The sequence below is a fragment of the Tarenaya hassleriana genome, unplaced genomic scaffold (genome assembly GCF_000463585.1).
Source record: "Tarenaya hassleriana unplaced genomic scaffold, ASM46358v1 Cleome1, whole genome shotgun sequence".
Taxonomy (NCBI): Eukaryota; Viridiplantae; Streptophyta; class Magnoliopsida; order Brassicales; family Cleomaceae; genus Tarenaya; species Tarenaya hassleriana.
Genome location: NW_010960187.1, coordinates 3,414,769 through 3,431,545, shown reverse-complemented (window position 1 = coordinate 3,431,545; position 16,777 = coordinate 3,414,769). Strand labels below are relative to the sequence as shown.

At 40.0% G+C, this 16,777-nt stretch overlaps 3 protein-coding genes across 6 annotated transcripts in view; 2 read left to right on the top strand and 1 right to left on the bottom strand.

Moving 5' to 3' along the window:
- The window catches only part of LOC104808446 (importin-9), an 8,004-nt gene extending 6,947 nt beyond the window's left edge, over window positions 1-1,057 (top strand). The window contains exons 29-33 of the mRNA XM_010534126.1: window positions 66-131; window positions 228-356; window positions 462-518; window positions 598-678; window positions 810-1,057. Coding sequence (XP_010532428.1) covers window positions 66-131; window positions 228-356; window positions 462-518; window positions 598-678; window positions 810-860 — 384 coding nt within the window. The 3' untranslated portion in view covers window positions 861-1,057. The remainder of the gene's footprint in view (window positions 1-65; window positions 132-227; window positions 357-461; window positions 519-597; window positions 679-809) is intronic.
- A 228-nt stretch (window positions 1,058-1,285) lies between these two features.
- LOC104808436 (tRNA(adenine(34)) deaminase, chloroplastic) lies at window positions 1,286-5,839 on the top strand. The gene is made up of 4 exons (XM_010534116.1): window positions 1,286-4,879; window positions 4,967-5,054; window positions 5,148-5,275; window positions 5,403-5,839. Exons 1-4 carry the CDS (start codon window positions 1,446-1,448, stop codon window positions 5,680-5,682), a joined length of 3,930 nt encoding a protein of 1,309 aa, XP_010532418.1. The 5' UTR covers window positions 1,286-1,445; the 3' UTR covers window positions 5,683-5,839.
- Window positions 5,840-5,926: 87 nt separating this feature from the next.
- LOC104808410 (phosphoenolpyruvate carboxylase 4) lies at window positions 5,927-12,623 on the bottom strand. 4 transcript variants are annotated; one of them, XM_010534090.2, is made up of 21 exons: window positions 12,578-12,623; window positions 12,319-12,486; window positions 11,524-11,687; window positions 11,171-11,285; window positions 10,940-11,017; window positions 10,763-10,831; window positions 10,610-10,688; window positions 10,442-10,518; window positions 10,254-10,349; window positions 9,993-10,134; window positions 9,779-9,907; window positions 9,570-9,664; window positions 9,189-9,455; window positions 8,836-8,961; window positions 8,651-8,752; window positions 8,434-8,580; window positions 7,998-8,096; window positions 7,830-7,918; window positions 7,404-7,530; window positions 7,111-7,317; window positions 5,927-6,972 (listed from the first exon to the last, which is right to left on the bottom strand). In XM_010534090.2, the coding sequence occupies exons 2-21, from the start codon at window positions 12,472-12,474 to the stop codon at window positions 6,148-6,150; spliced, it is 3,189 nt and encodes a 1,062-aa protein (XP_010532392.1). In that variant the 5' UTR covers window positions 12,475-12,486; window positions 12,578-12,623; the 3' UTR covers window positions 5,927-6,147. The 4 variants fall into 4 exon arrangements, with proteins under 4 accessions (XP_010532392.1, XP_010532405.1, XP_010532398.1 ...); XM_010534103.2 differs by having other exon boundaries at window positions 9,597-9,664; XM_010534096.2 differs by having other exon boundaries at window positions 9,779-9,904.
- Between the last annotated feature and the right edge of the window lie 4,154 nt (window positions 12,624-16,777).

Below are 16,777 nucleotides of genomic sequence, written 5' to 3'. Positions count from 1 at the left end.
CCTGCTGAAGAAAGTTCTCGACTTTGCATAAGATAAGTCTTCCTATTTTCACAATGGCTTCACAGATTTTGGCTTTACTAGCTGATGCATTAATCGAAATCCAAGAGCAAGTTGTTGGGGGTGAAGATGAGGTAAATATGCTTTTGCAATGCTGCTTCTTTTCTTTCTTTCTTTCTTTCTTTCTTTCTTTCTTTCTTTTTTTGCTTTTAAAGAACCCGGTGTAACAGGATAGCGAATGGGAAGAAGCCCATGAAGAAGAAGTGGAAGCTGAGAAAGAATTGCTACACTCTTCTGGTGCATTACAATTCAGCAAACCCTCGTATGACCAACTCGAGTCAATGGCACGGGTTTTCGAGGTAGTAGTTAACTAAATCTTTCTCTTTACCTATGTTAATGATGCTGGTCTTTGTACCACCATATTATGTGTGCGTGTGGATGTTTATTGTTTGCTCATCATGCAGAACCAAGATGATGAGGATGAAGAAGATGGCCTAAATGTTGCAGACCCACTCAATGAGGTGACCCTTTATTCTCCATATCCTTTGGTATTTTGCAGAATCAAACCGCTAAAAATTGATATTCGTCTGTAACAAACAGGTTAATCTGGTGAAATACCTAGCCGATTTTTTCGGGAAGTTTGCAAGTAGCGATAGGATGCTATTTGACAATCTTTGCCAGGTCTCTCTCAACACTTTCTAACCTTCTAAACCCTAAAACATAACTGTTGATTCTTGTCCTAAACCCTCCAGTCAGTTTTTATTATGACAAAGACAGTTTGAAAAGCTTTGTTTTGTTTGTGGAAATCGCAGGGCCTAACGCAAACGCAGAGGAACGCCATCCAAACCGTGCTGAAACGCTAAAAGGTTTTTTTTTTTTACTGCGTTTAAAAGTGTGTTTGTGTCGTCATTTGTGTGACTCTTGTGAGGAAAATGTATTGAGAGGCAATGAGAATGAGACTTCTGTCTGTGACATGGGAAGTTTGTCTTGAGCATGTCTCCATCATATCTTAAAAGGGTAGAGAAGCAAATGACAAAATTTACTTGGGAACTCTCTTCTATGCTAAAAGTGCAAGTCCGACATGAAGCCCAATATAACCAGCAAAGTGATCTACAAAGTCCAGATAATATTCATAGAATATGCAGGCCCAGGCCCAGGCCCAGGCCTAGGCCCAGGCCCATGCCCAAGATCAGGCAGAACATTAAAGAGAGGTCCAACTTTGTTCTTGGTTTCTTACATAACTCGGCAACCCAACCGAGTCAAACCGGGTCTGGTCCCATTGCCAATTTCGTATTCTGTGTTCCTCTAAATCTGATAGCAAGCAGTCACGGTCATGGTTTCCTTTCTGTTTATGTCATCACCTCAAGGATCTCGGCAGCAGCAGCATCTGCTTTTAACGAGGTAGTTCTTGTTTCTGTCTCTCTTGTCAGTTTTTGAGATTCGAGAATATGTACAATACATACACAAACTCAGCGTGGTCGATTAGAAGAGGAGGGTTTCACGATCACTCCTACTTGCTCGCTGAGAGATCTGAAAGATACCCATTTGCGGTATCATCGTCTTCGTCGAGATTTTGTCGTGTTAATCCTCGTTCATGCTCTTGCTGTTGTTGTTGTTCGGCATCGTCTTCATCCTTTGTCAAGCCTCAGTTATTCGTAAACCCCAGGTTCTTGCTTTATGGGTTGAGCCAATCCACCCTTATTCGGTGGCCTTCGTTTCGGAGGAGATTGTTGGTGGGTGGGAGTGACCGGCATTTTGATCGATTTCTGGGTTGTGAAGACGATGGGCATCACTGTGAAGTTTCCTGTTCTAGCAGGGAGAGATATTGTGTTGGCGCAAGGAGGAATCGGGGTTTTAGGCTTAGGGTTTCTGAAGATCCACACGAATGCTGTGATGGAGATGGTTTAGATGATGTGGAGGCGTTGATTACGTTATTGAGTGAGGAGGTTGTCCATGGATGCTCATGTAGCAGGGAGAGAACTAGGAGCTCGGTTCGCAAAGTGGAAGAGAAAAAGAGGGTGAAGTATGGTGGTGAGTTTGGTAGGGCAAATGTGAGGCGGGTTGAAATAGAAGAAAGAACTAATTCTGGAAATGGGAGATCTACCTGGAAAAACAAGAGAGATGAACCAGAGAGACGTGAGAAAGTAGGTAGAGAGGAATATCGGCGAAAAGAGAGAGCAGAAGAGGTGGGCGTACGAGAAAATTATGACTGTGAACATTGTGGAAGAAGGAGAAAGAAAAGTTCGCAGTTGGAGAATGGCTCGTGGCAAAGGCATGCATATAAATCAGATGCTGTTGAATCAAGAGGAGAATCATCTAGAAAGAGTGAGGAAAGAGAAGCTCGACCAACAAGGACAAAGAGCTCGAGTTGTTCATCATACTATTCTCTTTCTTCTTCAGGAGAGTTTGAGAGCGATATCGAAGTTCAGGACGAGGCTGTGGGATATCATCGTGAAAATCAAAAGAAATCGGAGAAGAAGCTTGTTGAGGTATCAGCCAAAGGATTGAAATCTAGAAAGGAGGCTTCTCAAACACATTCAAGGGGGAAATTAGATGAGACCGACAATGGGATGAGTTCTACTTTTCGCAAACAGGTCTATGAGCAAGAGGGCAAATCAAATCAGACTGTGGCTTTAACCCGCCGAAGGCGAAAGCAGTATAGTCAAACTGGTGGAAGGGTGTCTGAATCGAGGAGGAATTTTGAAGAAGATACAGAAATTCATGAGATTCATGTCAACGACATGGAAATGAATTCCAAAAATCAAAAGGTCTTAAGTGGAAAGGAGGAGGACAACAGAGTCATCTCAGTTCGAACTGATACTGGAAGAGAAAATATCGAGAGAAGTACTCAGCAACTGAATGAAAGGTCAGGAATTCGGTACACTGGTGAAGAGAGAACTCTGGAAATGCTGAGGCAGTCTAAGTATAGTAGTGGACCGGACGAAGACAGAAATGAGCTCCGGGATTCAGTCCAGGAGATAAACGAACAGCGTCGCCGAGCAGAAGAGAAGATGTCTACACGAACCGGCTTGAGACAGAGAACTGATCACGTCTCCCAAATATCAGAAATTCATAATACGGATATTAGAAATACCTCTGTCTCACTTGTTGAAAACTGTATAAGAAACCAAGAAGCGCACACTAGTTTGGTGTCTGGGCTGCACTCAGAAGCAGGAAAGCAACATTATCGTATGGATCAAATTCCTTCTCGAGAGACGCAGTCCAACAAAAATTCTGTCTCTGTATCACCTACAAGTGATGTAATAAGAGTTACAGAATCCCAGAGAACTTCTGAAACGAGGATAAGTGGTCAAGAAAGTACTTCAATCGTGCAATTGGGTTTCGGAGAGGCCTCAAGTTCACAATCATCTTTGACTTCGGTTTCGCAGAATAGATTACAGCAGGTAAATCTGGATTCCGAGGAGATGCGCCCTTCACAAACAGTCTTGATTCCTCCTCCATCTCAATCGGTTAACAGAGGCTCGGGGCATAGTTTTCAGACTGGTGGAGCTACAATTCAAGATGTTTCCTATGGGACTTCAGAAAGCCCTTATGACTCTGTCCCTGAAAATCCAGAGGGAGGAACTCATATAAATAGCGGCTCTGCTGGAGAACTAATGAGAATTACGGCACACGAAGATGCTCTAGGTTCAGCTGAAAGGTTGGAGCAATCCTCAGAGCAACTTATCGGGGAGTTTATGGAGAAGGCCGAGTATGTAGCCTCAAGTTCAGAGACCCAGGGGGAAAAGGCCGAAAGTTTGAAGCGACGGAACTCAAGGCAATCTGGGGGTTCAGGAGGAAAGGGACCTTCAGATGAAATGTGGGTCACAGATTCTGCTCGGGGAACTCCTCAACCAGGAGTGGCGGAAAGCACTGCAGCAGGTGGAAATGATATTGTTAAAAGGAGTGGCAGGTCGTTGTGGAGTATTATTGCAGATATTGCTCGACTTAGGTGGAGTCCTCGAGCTGGAAGCCCTGACTCGGTTGCAAAGCCGTCTGGAAAGAGTTCACCGGATGAGTCAGTTAGTACTGCAACATGGTTTTCCGGCCGTGAACACCATGATGGAAGCAGTGATGATAATGCGAAAGGGGAAAAACCCGTTTCGCTACAAGAAGCTGCATCTCCATATCAGCTAGAGGTTGGACAAACTCCCTCTGGAAATCAATCTGAATCTTCCAGTTCCATGAAACTGAGACCGCAATCCGGGAGGCATGAAGTGTCTGTATCATCACCATCTTCCGGGAAACTAGAACTTGGCTCGGCATCCATCCGCTTGTCGTCCATGTCTGGTGATCAAAGTGTTGGTAAGGATGAAAAGTTCGAGACTCGTCTTCCTGAAACAGGTGCGACAGAAACACCGCTACTACTGCCAGGTCGAAGCCTGAGAAGGTCTCCCGTTATAAAGGAGCCATCAGAATCTAGTCCTGCCGGCCAAAATGCTGGTAGAAAAGAAGGAAGAAGCTTCCAAACTCACGTTCCTGCCACTGGGACAGTACAAAAGCCATCATTACAACCAGGTCACAGCCTGATATCTCCTGTTACACAGGAATTCCCTCCGTTGCCTCATCTCACTATGGTGCCTGGTAGTAGCAGCTCGAGAGAACAAGAGGAACAACAGCCTGTAAGTGCAAGATCCCACGAGGAAACAGCGAAAGATTCTGTGTCGAAACAGAAGAAATTTCAGAGGAACATGCAGGTTGTGAAGGACAGATTTGACGAGTGGGAAGAAGCATACAGACAAGAAGCAGAGAGGAGAAAGATTGATGAAATGTTCATGAGGGAAGCATTGGTAGAAGCGAAGAAAGCTGCTGATATGTGGGAAGTGCCTGTCGGGGCTGTGCTTGTGCATGATGGGAAGATTATTGCACGTGGTTGTAACCTGTAAGTTTCTTTACGTTCAAAAGATATAATATCTTTTCTGTCTCTATAGTTCAGTTAGGGTTCATCCTGCATGGTTTTGTGTTACAGAGTGGAGGAGTTGAGGGATTCAACCGCTCATGCGGAAATGATTTGCATTCGAGAAGCTTCACAAGTACTCCGATCATGGAGGCTTGCAGTAATCTCTCTCTCTCCCTTCAAGTTAAAATATCTGTCTTGATAAAGAGAAACTGAAACAGATAAAATGTCGGGTGGTATCTACTTGCAACAGGATACGACACTGTATGTAACACTGGAACCATGTCCGATGTGTGCTGGAGCAATACTTCAAGCAAGGGTCAAAACTCTCGTGTGGGGTGCTCCCAATAAGCTCCTCGGAGCAGATGGCAGCTGGATCAGGTCAATTCTCCATTACAAACTCCTGAACTTGAATTTGGTTTAGTCCTGTATATACTGGTTTAAGATGTTAAAATAAAATGATAAAGACTCTTGTCAGTTTAACAATGTGGATGTGTTGTATCATCAGGCTGTTTCCGGGGGGAGAGGGGAACGATGGATCGGACAAGCCAGCGGCTCCAGTCCATCCATTCCACCCAAAAATGACGATCCGGAGGGGAGTTCTTGAATCAGAATGTACAGAGTCAATGCAGCAGTTCTTTCAGCTCCGGAGAAAGAAGACAACAGACAATAAGACAACAGACAAGAACTCAGACCTTCCTGCTGTTCATCATCATCATCATCATCATCATCATCCTTCGAAACTCCTTAACAAGATGCATCAGATCTTACCCTTCTTCTGTATTTAGTGTCATCTCTCTTACACACCCAGATGAGAGCGCGTGAGTTTGATCGTTGAGATTCTCTGAGTTGTATATTTTTATCCACGTTCGTGTGTTGTCTTTTGTCAAAAAATGCGGAAGAGACCAGGCAGGGTTATATTTGTAATGCTGTTCGTTACTGTCATGCGAAATTCCTGAATGAATATAATAAATGTAATTGTTTTGGAAAAGTTCCATGAAATGATCCTATAATTTTATTGAAAAAACAACATAGGTACATGCATATTATTTGATTGCAGGGTTCAGAACCACATTCTTTGCCTAAATCTTACATAAATAAGTCGAGAAAGACCGAACATCTTTTACAAAACCAGTCACCAAAAACACAACTCAAGAAAAGTAGGCACAAGGCAATCCCATGGAAAAGAGTTGGAAAAGGGAAAAAAAAAGAGAGTTATACATAAACTGATCAAGGAGTAGTTTCAAACGTAATTAACCAGTATTCCTCATTCCAGCTGCAATGCCATTGATGGTGATGAGCAATGCATCCCTTAGCTTGACATTATCATCATCGCATCTAAGCCTCTTAAGGATCTCAACCTGTAACATGTTCATAGGATTCAGATATGGTAATCTGCTCTCTATCAGTTTCTTCAGGCTCTTGTTGTTCTCCGACAGTTTCTCGTGGCCGCTTACCACTAACACATACCTCTCCGTCTCCATCAGTTCCTTCCTCAGCTCGGTCCCAATCCCTCTTCTCTTCTCGGACACGAGCTCTTCGTCATAGTGTTTGGCTATAGGGATATCAGCTTTAGCTAACACCATTTCTATGAGGTCTATAGTGGATTGAAAGAAGGGCCATTCTTCGTACATAGATCTTAGATCTGAGGCGTGACCCTTCTGGCACACGCCTTTCAGACCGGCTCCTACCCCGAGCCAAGCTGGGAGGACGAATCTTGTTTGCGTCCAAGCGAAAACCCAAGGAATAGCTCGGAGATGGCCGATGCCACTGGAGGCCTTTCTCCGTGTAGGACGGCTTCCTATGTTGAGGAAACCTAGCTCGGCCTGTGGTGTCGCCTCCTGGAAGTAGGAGAGGAATTCAGGGTTTTCATAGACTGTGTTACGGTAGTTTTGGCAGCTGATTTCCGAGATTTCTTCCATAAGGGTTCGCCATTTTTCTTCACGAGGTGGATGAGGCGGCCTTAAGGTAGCAAGCAGTACCGCTGTTGTGTATACCTCTAGCTGCCTAACCGCTGTTTGGGGTAACCCAAACTTGGCTTGCACCATCTCACCTTGCTCCGTGGACCGTAGGGTGCCCTGCCGACATGTCAAAGCATAAAAAAGGACAGGGCGGGATCAAAATCTAGGCAAAGACATTAAAAGACTTTGCCTTTCAAATCCATGAGATCAGTTTGTAATAAAGCCAAGATCGAGATAAGTAGGTGAGTGACGGACCATTACAGAGCCTGGAGGTTGGGATTGGATGGCAAGATAAGTCGGGCCACCACCTCGACCGATACTCCCTCCTCGTCCATGGAACAGAGTTACTTTGATGCCAAATTCATTGCAAGCAACCACAACATCCTCCTGAGCTTTGTACAGTTCCCACGCTGCAGTAAATCGTCCTGCATCTTTCCCTGAATCCGAGTATCCAACCATCACCTGTGCGAAAATAGTTTGAAAAGATTTTTTTAGACATCCTTTCGAGTGATTCTTCAAGATGGAAAAAATAATTTTCAAGTGTCCACCTCTTGATGACCATTATGGTTCTTTTGGATATGTTCCCTATACCAATCTATTGATAGCAACTTCCTTATCACGGATCCAGCTCCTCTTAGATCCTTCACTGTCTCAAACAGAGGAACCACCCGGAGCCTATACCATGGAGAACAAACAAAACATACAATACATACACCGAAAGCTTATGGAACCAAACAATGAGAGGTGGAAATGCAAATATACACAGGCGATACAATGATTCGAGAAGTGCAAATTCTTGAGAAAGTTAGCTACCAGAAGATATGATCGATGCCTATAGGAATGTCGTCTCAATCACATGAACGTATTCGGGCAGCAAAAATGATCAAGTGCAATAAAGGAAAGGTTATCCAAGCATATCAGAAATATGTGTGAAAACATGAAATGATATAGCACTAAAAGGTCATTGCACTCACGTTCGACCAGGACATGGTCTTCCCAACACGCCACTGACGGAAAGCCTGGCATCTTTCTGCAGAAGCTCCACCGCAAGGACATCACTTGTCTGCAAGCAACAAGAATTCGGTGTCATCATTTTCTCCGTACAGCTAAAAATATTTAACGGACTGAGAAAGGTACCATACATTTGAAGCCATAGATATGACATAAGCTCCAAGAGACTCGCTCCCCAGCTCAGCAGCAACTCGGAAAGTGTCCAATATTTCTTTAACTTCAGACCCGACCTGCAAAAGTCCAAAAGCAGATGTTACCAATTTGCAGCAAGTGGAGAACTCTTCTGAAGATTTACAATAATGAGGGAGGAAATCCAGTGACCAAAACATGAAACAGGATGCAGGGATCAATAATCAAAGATGATGTGACTTAAGAAAACATGAAACAGGAGGGATCATCTTGTATTCATGTTGGTCTTCCTTAAAGAAAATGCTGAAACAGAGAAAAAGCCACTTCACTCTTCTTCCTTTTTTTCTATGTTTCCCCAGTTGCATCAGGTTTATCTTCCATACTCTCTTGGTTATGTGGGAGGCTAACATAAAAGTTTGAAGGTGAGTGTGTGCTAACCTCAATAGTCGGAGGAACAAGGGGTCGTTTGCCTTTCAGTTCTCGAGTCAGAAATTCTAGTTTCTTTTCTTCATCCCATTCACTATATGTACCCATATCCAAGTATGTCGTGATTGCATCCAGGGCTTCAGAATGCCTTCCGGATTCCTGATAAATTGATCACTTATTAGCGGAAGATTATGCAAAAAGCACAAACGAAGAAGACAAGAAAGTGCACCTGACGCAAATCGAGTTTCATCAAAACCATGCCAAAGGTAGCAACTCTCCGGATCAGATCAGCAAGCCGGCCCTCAGCTAGTGTCCCAGCTCCACATGATTGCTGAAAACTCGAATAGTTTTCACACATTAAGATCATTATTTTGAATATTAAGACTACTTAAAACGGAGGATTTAAGATGCTACCAGAGATTCATAGCAGAGGAGCAAAGGTTCCAATAGTTGATCTGATGTTTCATAGTAATCCCAAGGAACATACTCACAAGGAAGATCCTCGAGAAGAAGTTCCAGAAGTCTACGTGTCTTCATAAGCTGTGATCACAGAGCATTGCGTGTCAAAACCATTTACTCAAGAAGATTGAATCACTCTCATGATGTAAACATTGTAGTTCATTGAAATGTTTGATAGATGAACTACTGGCAGCTGAAAAAATAAGGTCATGCAAGCTAAACACTCAACATGGAACTCTTTCATATCAGTGCCAACACTAATTGGCTCTTTATACGAGCTCATGGGAAAAACTCTGAAGGATCTGCACCTTTTCCTTTACTTCCCCAAGAACAATCCGGTAAGGAGCAATCCCAGGTCGTTTAGGTGGGCTTGGCTCCAGTAGCTTCTGAAAACTGGTCCTACCTATCTGAGATTCCACAAATAGTTTCTTCTGAGCGAGAAGTTGAGAACTAGACGAGAAAGAACCTCGGGAACTAAGACCCGAATGAGAACCATCAGAGTTGTTCGCAGTTCCATTTGCCAATATGTCTTGTGAGTTTAGGCCGAAATCCTTACTAGTAGTACCTTTGACATCCTATGTTTTACAAGAAAATGGAAAAAGAAGAAAGAAGGAACTGTCAGCCAAACTCAGTATATCGTTTCTATTCTGGAAGTAAAAGTCATAAAGACCGAAACGAGGCAGGCATACATTTGCCTCTTTACAGCTTTGCTTAACCTGACGATTGAGTTGTATAAAATCTGTCCCGGGAACTTCAAATTTGGGATACTGGGATTCACCACATTCTGCAAGGAATAATGGAACAGCAACTATCAGAATCTTAATCGCTACAGCATGTTTGAAAATTTGGTAAGATGAGGCTAGAACAAGAAAAATCATGTATGCATAAAATCCATTACCAGTGCAGGCAGGAAGGTCAGCTCTAGCTGGAAGTTGAGAGGGCAATGAAACCTGCTGACATTGAAATCTTGATTGGCTTCTGTTATGATTTTGACTCCAACCTTCTTGTTGACCTTGTTCATAAGCTTCTGAAAAGAAACCCCGTATTCAGGCCGTAACTGAATATCGGGATTCAGAAAAATCTGAGAAACCAGAATGCTTCTTGGGACTTACCTTTTTCAAGAATTTCTTCTGCCATTCTTGACAACCTATCGCTGCAATGGCTCATGGATAATTCAAATCTTAAGCTGTCAACTTCTCTTATGTACAGATCGATAGCCATCCACCTAGACATGAGAGACACGTCTCTCGTGACCTGGAAAATATTTAGGACAGCAATCAGTAGACTTGTTTCTGAACTCACAGTCAAAGAGATACATCTCACTCATAAATAAGTTCATTTTGCAGGAAGAAAAGAAGGTCCAGCATCCTCACCTTCGCAGTGACATTTGGGTTTCCATCTCTATCACCCCCCATCCAAGAACCAAATTTTATGGGGGTGCAAGTCAATGGAAGTGGCTTCCCTGTGTGCTGAAGACGAAAATGGATATAACATTGCCTCAAAACCGAGAAAGTAGAGCATTCAGGAACAGTCAGTACATCAAGATAATAGTAAGAAAGACCTTCTTCAAAGCGTTGCTGACACGGCGCAAGTAATGTGGCACAGCTTTCCATAGGGATTGTTCAACAATGTTCAGGCCTGAAGCAAGTGACAAAAACATATAAATGTAGCAATATATTTGTAGATCAAATGGAGCTTTTCAAAACATTCATAAATTCAATTAGCATACCAGCCCGAGCTTCGTCAACTGGAGTGGGCTTCTGACGTCTGAGCTCATCAGTCTGCCACAGTGAAGTTATCTCCCTAACCTTTTAGAGATGGTTTATTCATTAGTTGTGTTGCTTCAGCTGAGAACTATAAGAAAGTACTGGGTAGATAGTACCAGATCCTCAATGAGCATATCATTATCTTCAGAGCCAAGGTCTTTTCTGTCGTTGTATTCTAGAAGATGCTGCAAGAATGAAGAAACATCTTATTTAAAATCAACAACATAAACCAGAATCCTAACAAAAGCTTAGCACAGTTACAGCAATACATGTCAGCATTATCAACGACTTACAGCAATTCTAAGATGTTTGTACTGTAAGGTTCGCCGATTAATTTGAGTGGGATGTGCAGTAAGAACAATTTCAACTTCCTGCAGCGATAAAGTTTAGCAAGCAAGTAAGCAACAAATCCAGGGCCAGAACCAGCAAAGTGGCTTTTACAAATCTTGAAGTAGCAAATTAAACTAAGTACTGCAGCTGCAAAGGACATATCTGCTAGAAATCGTTGAAAAATTGAAACCGACCTGCTTGCAAACTGTGTCATAAAGCAGATCTGGGGAAATTCCACCTTGCGATAGCTGACTGAATATATCATCACAGGATCTTGAAAGCTGCACAGCATTCCGAACTTTACGGACTCTGAAAGACAAAGTGATGCCCAAATAGTCAAGGCTTTTAGAATTCAAAGAGAACTATACAAAATATAAACTTTTCTGCTGATGATAATTCACACTCAATGTGTATATAGAGAGGTTATTCTGGTGTAAACCTATTTTTAGAGTAATGGATGGATGAAAGGGGCGATAAAAGGCAAAATCTACTTATAAAACTCTCATGGAACATGGCTTTTCTGTTGTAATATGGTCAATATGATCACCTGTGATGGGTTTCGGCAATGCCCATCAAATTAAGAAAATGGCTGAACGTACGAGCCAGCTTCAAGGCTTCTTCCAGTGACATCTTTGATATTTCAGAAGTCAGTTGCTTTTCCAAAAGTTCGGCGGAATCTTCGATCCCAGCCAAACGCAAATTTAACGCACTCTGAAACGTGAAACCATGACAAAGCAGATCACTATGCCTTCTTCTCTGTCTTTTGTCAGATAAAATTCAGGATACTGTATATACAGATAACGATCTTCAACCTTAGATTCCATAACACAATCTCCAGGTAAAAAACAGGAAAAGCAAAAGCATAATCCAGCTCCTAATTGAATCCTCCCAGGAAAAGGATTATAAAAGTTTTCTCCCCACAGAACACGCAAAAGGACGCACAAAATGAATATCATTCTCTCGACTTCCTTTGTCCGAGGATTCTCAGCAACGAAACGTAGACATGAAGGAAAATATCAGACAAAGCCCAGCAGTGAAAATCAAATCAGATTAGAGAAAAACAGAGAGCAAACGCTGTTTGAGCAGGACCGGCCATTCCACAGTGACCATTTGTGTCCTCTCATTTACTTTGCAAAAAAAAAATAGAAGAAAAAAAAAACTCATTTTGGTCTTCCATTCTCTGTTTACCCTCGTCGGAAGCGAACCAACACTACGACAGAGTCCATTTTGAATCATCCAGACGAATCGAGAACAACGATTCAGAATAAAACGGTGTTTACTCTTCGCTCGGAGGCGAAGAAAGGAGAAGCAAAACACGAAGAGACAAAAAAAAAGGCAAAACCTGAGCGAGGATGCGAGTCCGTTCGATTTTTTCCATGAACTCGCTACCAACTTCCCTCTGCAACACGTCGTTGAGGAGATTGCAGAGCAACTTGCAATCGTCTTCGAAGCTCTGGAACGAGATTCCCTCCGCGATATCGTCCGTCGTGTCCGTCATGGTCGCCGATCACTGAAACAAAACCGATATACGATGAGGATAATCAAACCATTACAGCTACAGATACTTATTCCTATACATATACGTTCTGCTTCATGAGTACCTTCGCCTTGTGTGTGTGTGTGGGGGGGAGAGAGAGAGAGAGAGAGAGAGAGAGAGAGAGAGAGAGAGAGAGAGAGAGAGAGGGGGAGAAGTGCGTGAGAGTGTAAAACACGGAGAGAGAGTGTGAGGTGACTCAGGAGAGAGGACGAGTGAATCTGTTGGTGCGGGTCCCACAATATTTTTTTACCGTGACTTTCGGGAACCAGAGTCCGACACGTGTCACTCGTCGTGATTTACCGCTCTCCCGGAAATATCTCCGTGATATGAATTTTCCGTGCAGGTAATTTCAGTTCTCAAGTTCCAAACGAAAAGAACGGTATTTAAATAGTATTTTGTCATTATTTAATTTGTAATCATTATATGCTATAGTATATAGTTAATAGTATTGCGATGATTATGTAAATTATGCTTTTGTTAGGATCGAATCATACGGAAAGATTCCTCGGCAGGAAGGATGAAACAACGAGTACCACCACTTTGTCGTTACTTATTTTCATTATTTAAGGTTGTCATTATTTTTTTTATTTTAAAAAAGATCTTTCAATGATACTCTTCCACCACCATTTAACAAAGGCTTCCAAAAGCATATTATTGTGGATAAAATCTCGATTAAATTATCGGTGCAGAATCTTATAACAATGATACCCACAACCCACCAAGATTTAGGAGTTTTTTTTCCCTATTAGAATATGTAAAACGGAAAACAAATAATATTTTAATTAAATTTGATTAAAAAGTGATTGTCATAATCTTTTAAAATAAAGTTTAGTCGAATAAGAATAATCAAATTTACAAATAATTTTATTAATAAAATCAAATTCGAATAAACTCAAAGAGTACTAGTAGTATAAATCACTGCAGTAAAATTAAACCCAAGAATAGCTAATTACAGCTTTCAGAATCATCCACAAACTATGAAAATATCATCAAATAAAGCCGAGTAACTAAAAAAGAGGTCCATCTTCAGACTTCAACCCTTCATGTCATGTGGGTGGGCCTATGTTCTCGGCCCAACGCGACAAGACACGTGGAGAGACACAAAACGATACCGTTTTACGAGATTGAGAAAAGACTACACGACACCGTTTTGTCACATTAATTATTATGGGCCCAAATTAGAGCCTCTACTGTAAAATTCTGAGTAACACATGTAATGAGCCCAAAGGCCTATGTGGTTAATTTACTTGGGCCGGGTCGAGTCACAAAACCTACCCATATAGCTGGGTTAATAAGGTCATTTTGCCCATTTGGGTGGTTATAAATTTTTTGTGATGGATTTTAAAATGATAATTTTTTTTTATATATCCGACATATCTCGAATCCGATCCAAATGGTTAAATTTTTAGGGTGCGGAATTTCTTAGTTCAAATCTATTGTCGTTGGATAAGAGAGAGACAGAGAAATAATAATTTTACTGTCTATTGGGACAACACGAGTTGTCGATCAAGTATTCGCATTCCTTAAATTCGTATTCGAACCTGAATCCGAACCCGAAAATCGATTTATATGTGGCCAAACTGAATTAATATTTATACCCAAAAATCGGGTATTTACAACTAACTCTAGAAAAAAAAAGAGTATATGAATCCACATGATTTAGGAGAAGTAAGAACTTTGGTCCAACTCAGCACCATTTATATGGAAAAAAAACATAACTATAAGAAATTGACAAGGCAAAAATAGTAAAACGGAGTGCAAAATGTTTGTCTCGTCCCGAGTTCGTCTTTCAAATTTGGAGATAGTAGATATATTCCAAATCACATGGCTGGTCAACTATTATAAGATTAATTTGGATCTTGGTTAAGGATATAGTTTATCTTATAAATAATTATATAGAAGTCGGTTTAATGTTTGTATTCTTCAAGATATGTTTAATGAAACAAGAAAAAGAAAAAATGAAAGGAAATAGGGTTTTTATCCGATTGGTGAAGAAAGTGAGATGGTGAACAGAAGAATAAGTCGGCAGATCCTAAAAGGGAATAGTGAAAATGACAAGTTCCTGATTTCCCCTATTTCAAACCTTATATTATCATCAAACTCTAAATTTATTAATTAATTGACTCATTCATATCACTACAAATTAACCTTAATCATACGGTTAACCCCATTTAATTATACGTATATCTACTTTATTGTACATATTCATACTACTTTAAGGGTATACGTATTCATACTTTTTCATCTTTTTATTCTTGAATGATTAACATAAACTTCAAAATTCGAATTTTTTTAATTGGTTATAGAATACAGATATACATGTGTGTATATATATATATATATATCTTATGTTTATATTTCATATTGATTAATTAATAAAAGGACCTTAATGAAAAAAATTTCATTTTTGTATATGATACAAACATTTTAACTTTCTCCAACAAGTAGAATAGATAAAATGATTACGTAAACAAATTTTAAATTTTATTTCTAAATTATTAATTTTGTAGAGGTTGACAGTAAAAACAACATTTCCTAAAATAAAAAGCGTTTGTCATTCTTATTTTTAATTTTTCTTCTTTGGCATTATGATGGCAGCTAGAAAATCTCTCTAAGTTGAGACGTACCGTCGCAGCTACTGGTTGGTTTATCCCAAAGTCAAAGCAATTATTTATACATTAATCATTACCATCAATTAATTAATTAATTAATTAATTAAGTTCATACACTAAATCTGCTAAAAATAATAAAACGGCAACGTCGATTCCTTCATTAAATCAATATATTTACAAATACTCGTAAAAGTTTATTCTATATATATCTATATATATATCCCCGTATGACAAATATTATAAAACAAAAAAAAATAAACAAACGTATGTTATTATATCTGTCTTAAATGGAATCGTCATGCAAAAAAAAAAAAAAAAAAATCAAGAGATAGAAACATCATCAATGGTGCAACGGGTTCGGTCCAGTGGGAACACGGCGTTTGTCAACTCCGTAACGTTGGTCGATCTCGCCGTTACGGCGTTGGAACGGTGTGAAGTCGAATTTGTGGGAGAGGACTTTCCGGTGGTTGACGGAGGAGCTAACGGCAGGGTAACGGCGGCGGCGGTGTGACGGAGCCGCAGTGGAGACACGGCGGAGGTGATGGAGGAGGAGGAGGAAGAGAGAGAGACATAGAAGGATGAAGAGAATGTGAGAGAGCTTCAAAGCCATTGAATGTGAGAAGAACGAGAAGAAAGATGGAAGCATGTTAATATATGGTAATATTCAAATAAGAAAGGGCCAAAAATATACAAATAAATAAAATATTTATTTTATGGGTTTTGGACGTTTTGGGAGGTACTTTGTTAGAGACTACTCGCATATTATATAGTTTTTTTTTGGTAAAGCGCATATTATATAGTTGACGATATGTAAACGTTAAAAACACTGTTTACCAAAGAGTGGGATATTGTCTTTTCAATTGAGAACACTATCCTATCATATAATATTTGTTTTTTTTTTTGTTTTTGTAATGTAATTTTCAATATTTGTCAAAAAATGTAGGGATTGAAGTTATGAAAGTAACAATTATATATTGTAAAATAATGCTAAATACCACACGTACGATTATCAAATATTACAGAGTCGAATTCATTATTTTGGTAACAGTATGAGAATTAAATGGTTTCTTAGAATTCAAGGAATGAGGGAAAAGAGTGATGATTGGAAAAAATATTAATCATGCAAAATCTTTGGAATTATGACACGTTTGATTACAAAGCTATATGTTATTAATGATAGTGTTATTTTAGACACTATTGCGATAATGTATTTATAGACATAATCGATGTATATATGAACTAGGAACATGCATTATCCTTTATACATACACACACGATCCATTTTTCATTGTTTATAAAAAAACAATAAATAATAAAAAGATATATAATATATATATATATATATAACAAAATTTTGTTAGATTCGTCTTTTGTTGTAAATCTTGATATAGTAAAAAAAAATCTATATAAATTTCAAATAAATACCCCAATGCAACACAAAGGGTGGTAACTTTGATGTTGTGTCACTCACAGTGACATCCACCGAATTATAGATTCATATAGCTATAGGTTTCGAGTGGTTTTTGAAGGTGGGGGAATATACGTACAGTCCACATTTTTCATGCCCAAACGCAAACAAAGTTCAATATTATATATATATATATATATATATATATATATATATATATATATACACATACATAAAACACAAA

What these genes read in the sequence shown, in the direction of transcription:
- LOC104808436 (XM_010534116.1), top strand. Translation starts at nt 1,446, where the DNA reads ATGTACAATACATACACAAACTCAGCGTGGTCGATTAGAAGAGGAGGG. An exon ending in TCCGATCATGGAGGCTTGCA is followed by an intron (nt 5,055 to 5,147) that starts GTAATCTCTCTC and finishes TACTTGCAACAG; the next exon opens with GATACGACACTGTATGTAAC. An exon ending in GCAGATGGCAGCTGGATCAG is followed by an intron (nt 5,276 to 5,402) that starts GTCAATTCTCCA and finishes TTGTATCATCAG; the next exon opens with GCTGTTTCCGGGGGGAGAGG.
- LOC104808410 (XM_010534090.2), bottom strand. Translation starts at nt 12,474, where the DNA reads ATGACGGACACGACGGACGATATCGCGGAGGGAATCTCGTTCCAGAGC. An exon ending in AGTTGACGAAGCTCGGGCTG is followed by an intron (nt 10,519 to 10,609) that starts GTATGCTAATTG and finishes CACTTGCTTCAG; the next exon opens with GCCTGAACATTGTTGAACAA. An exon ending in TCCTCTGCTATGAATCTCTG is followed by an intron (nt 8,753 to 8,835) that starts GTAGCATCTTAA and finishes TCGAGTTTTCAG; the next exon opens with CAATCATGTGGAGCTGGGAC.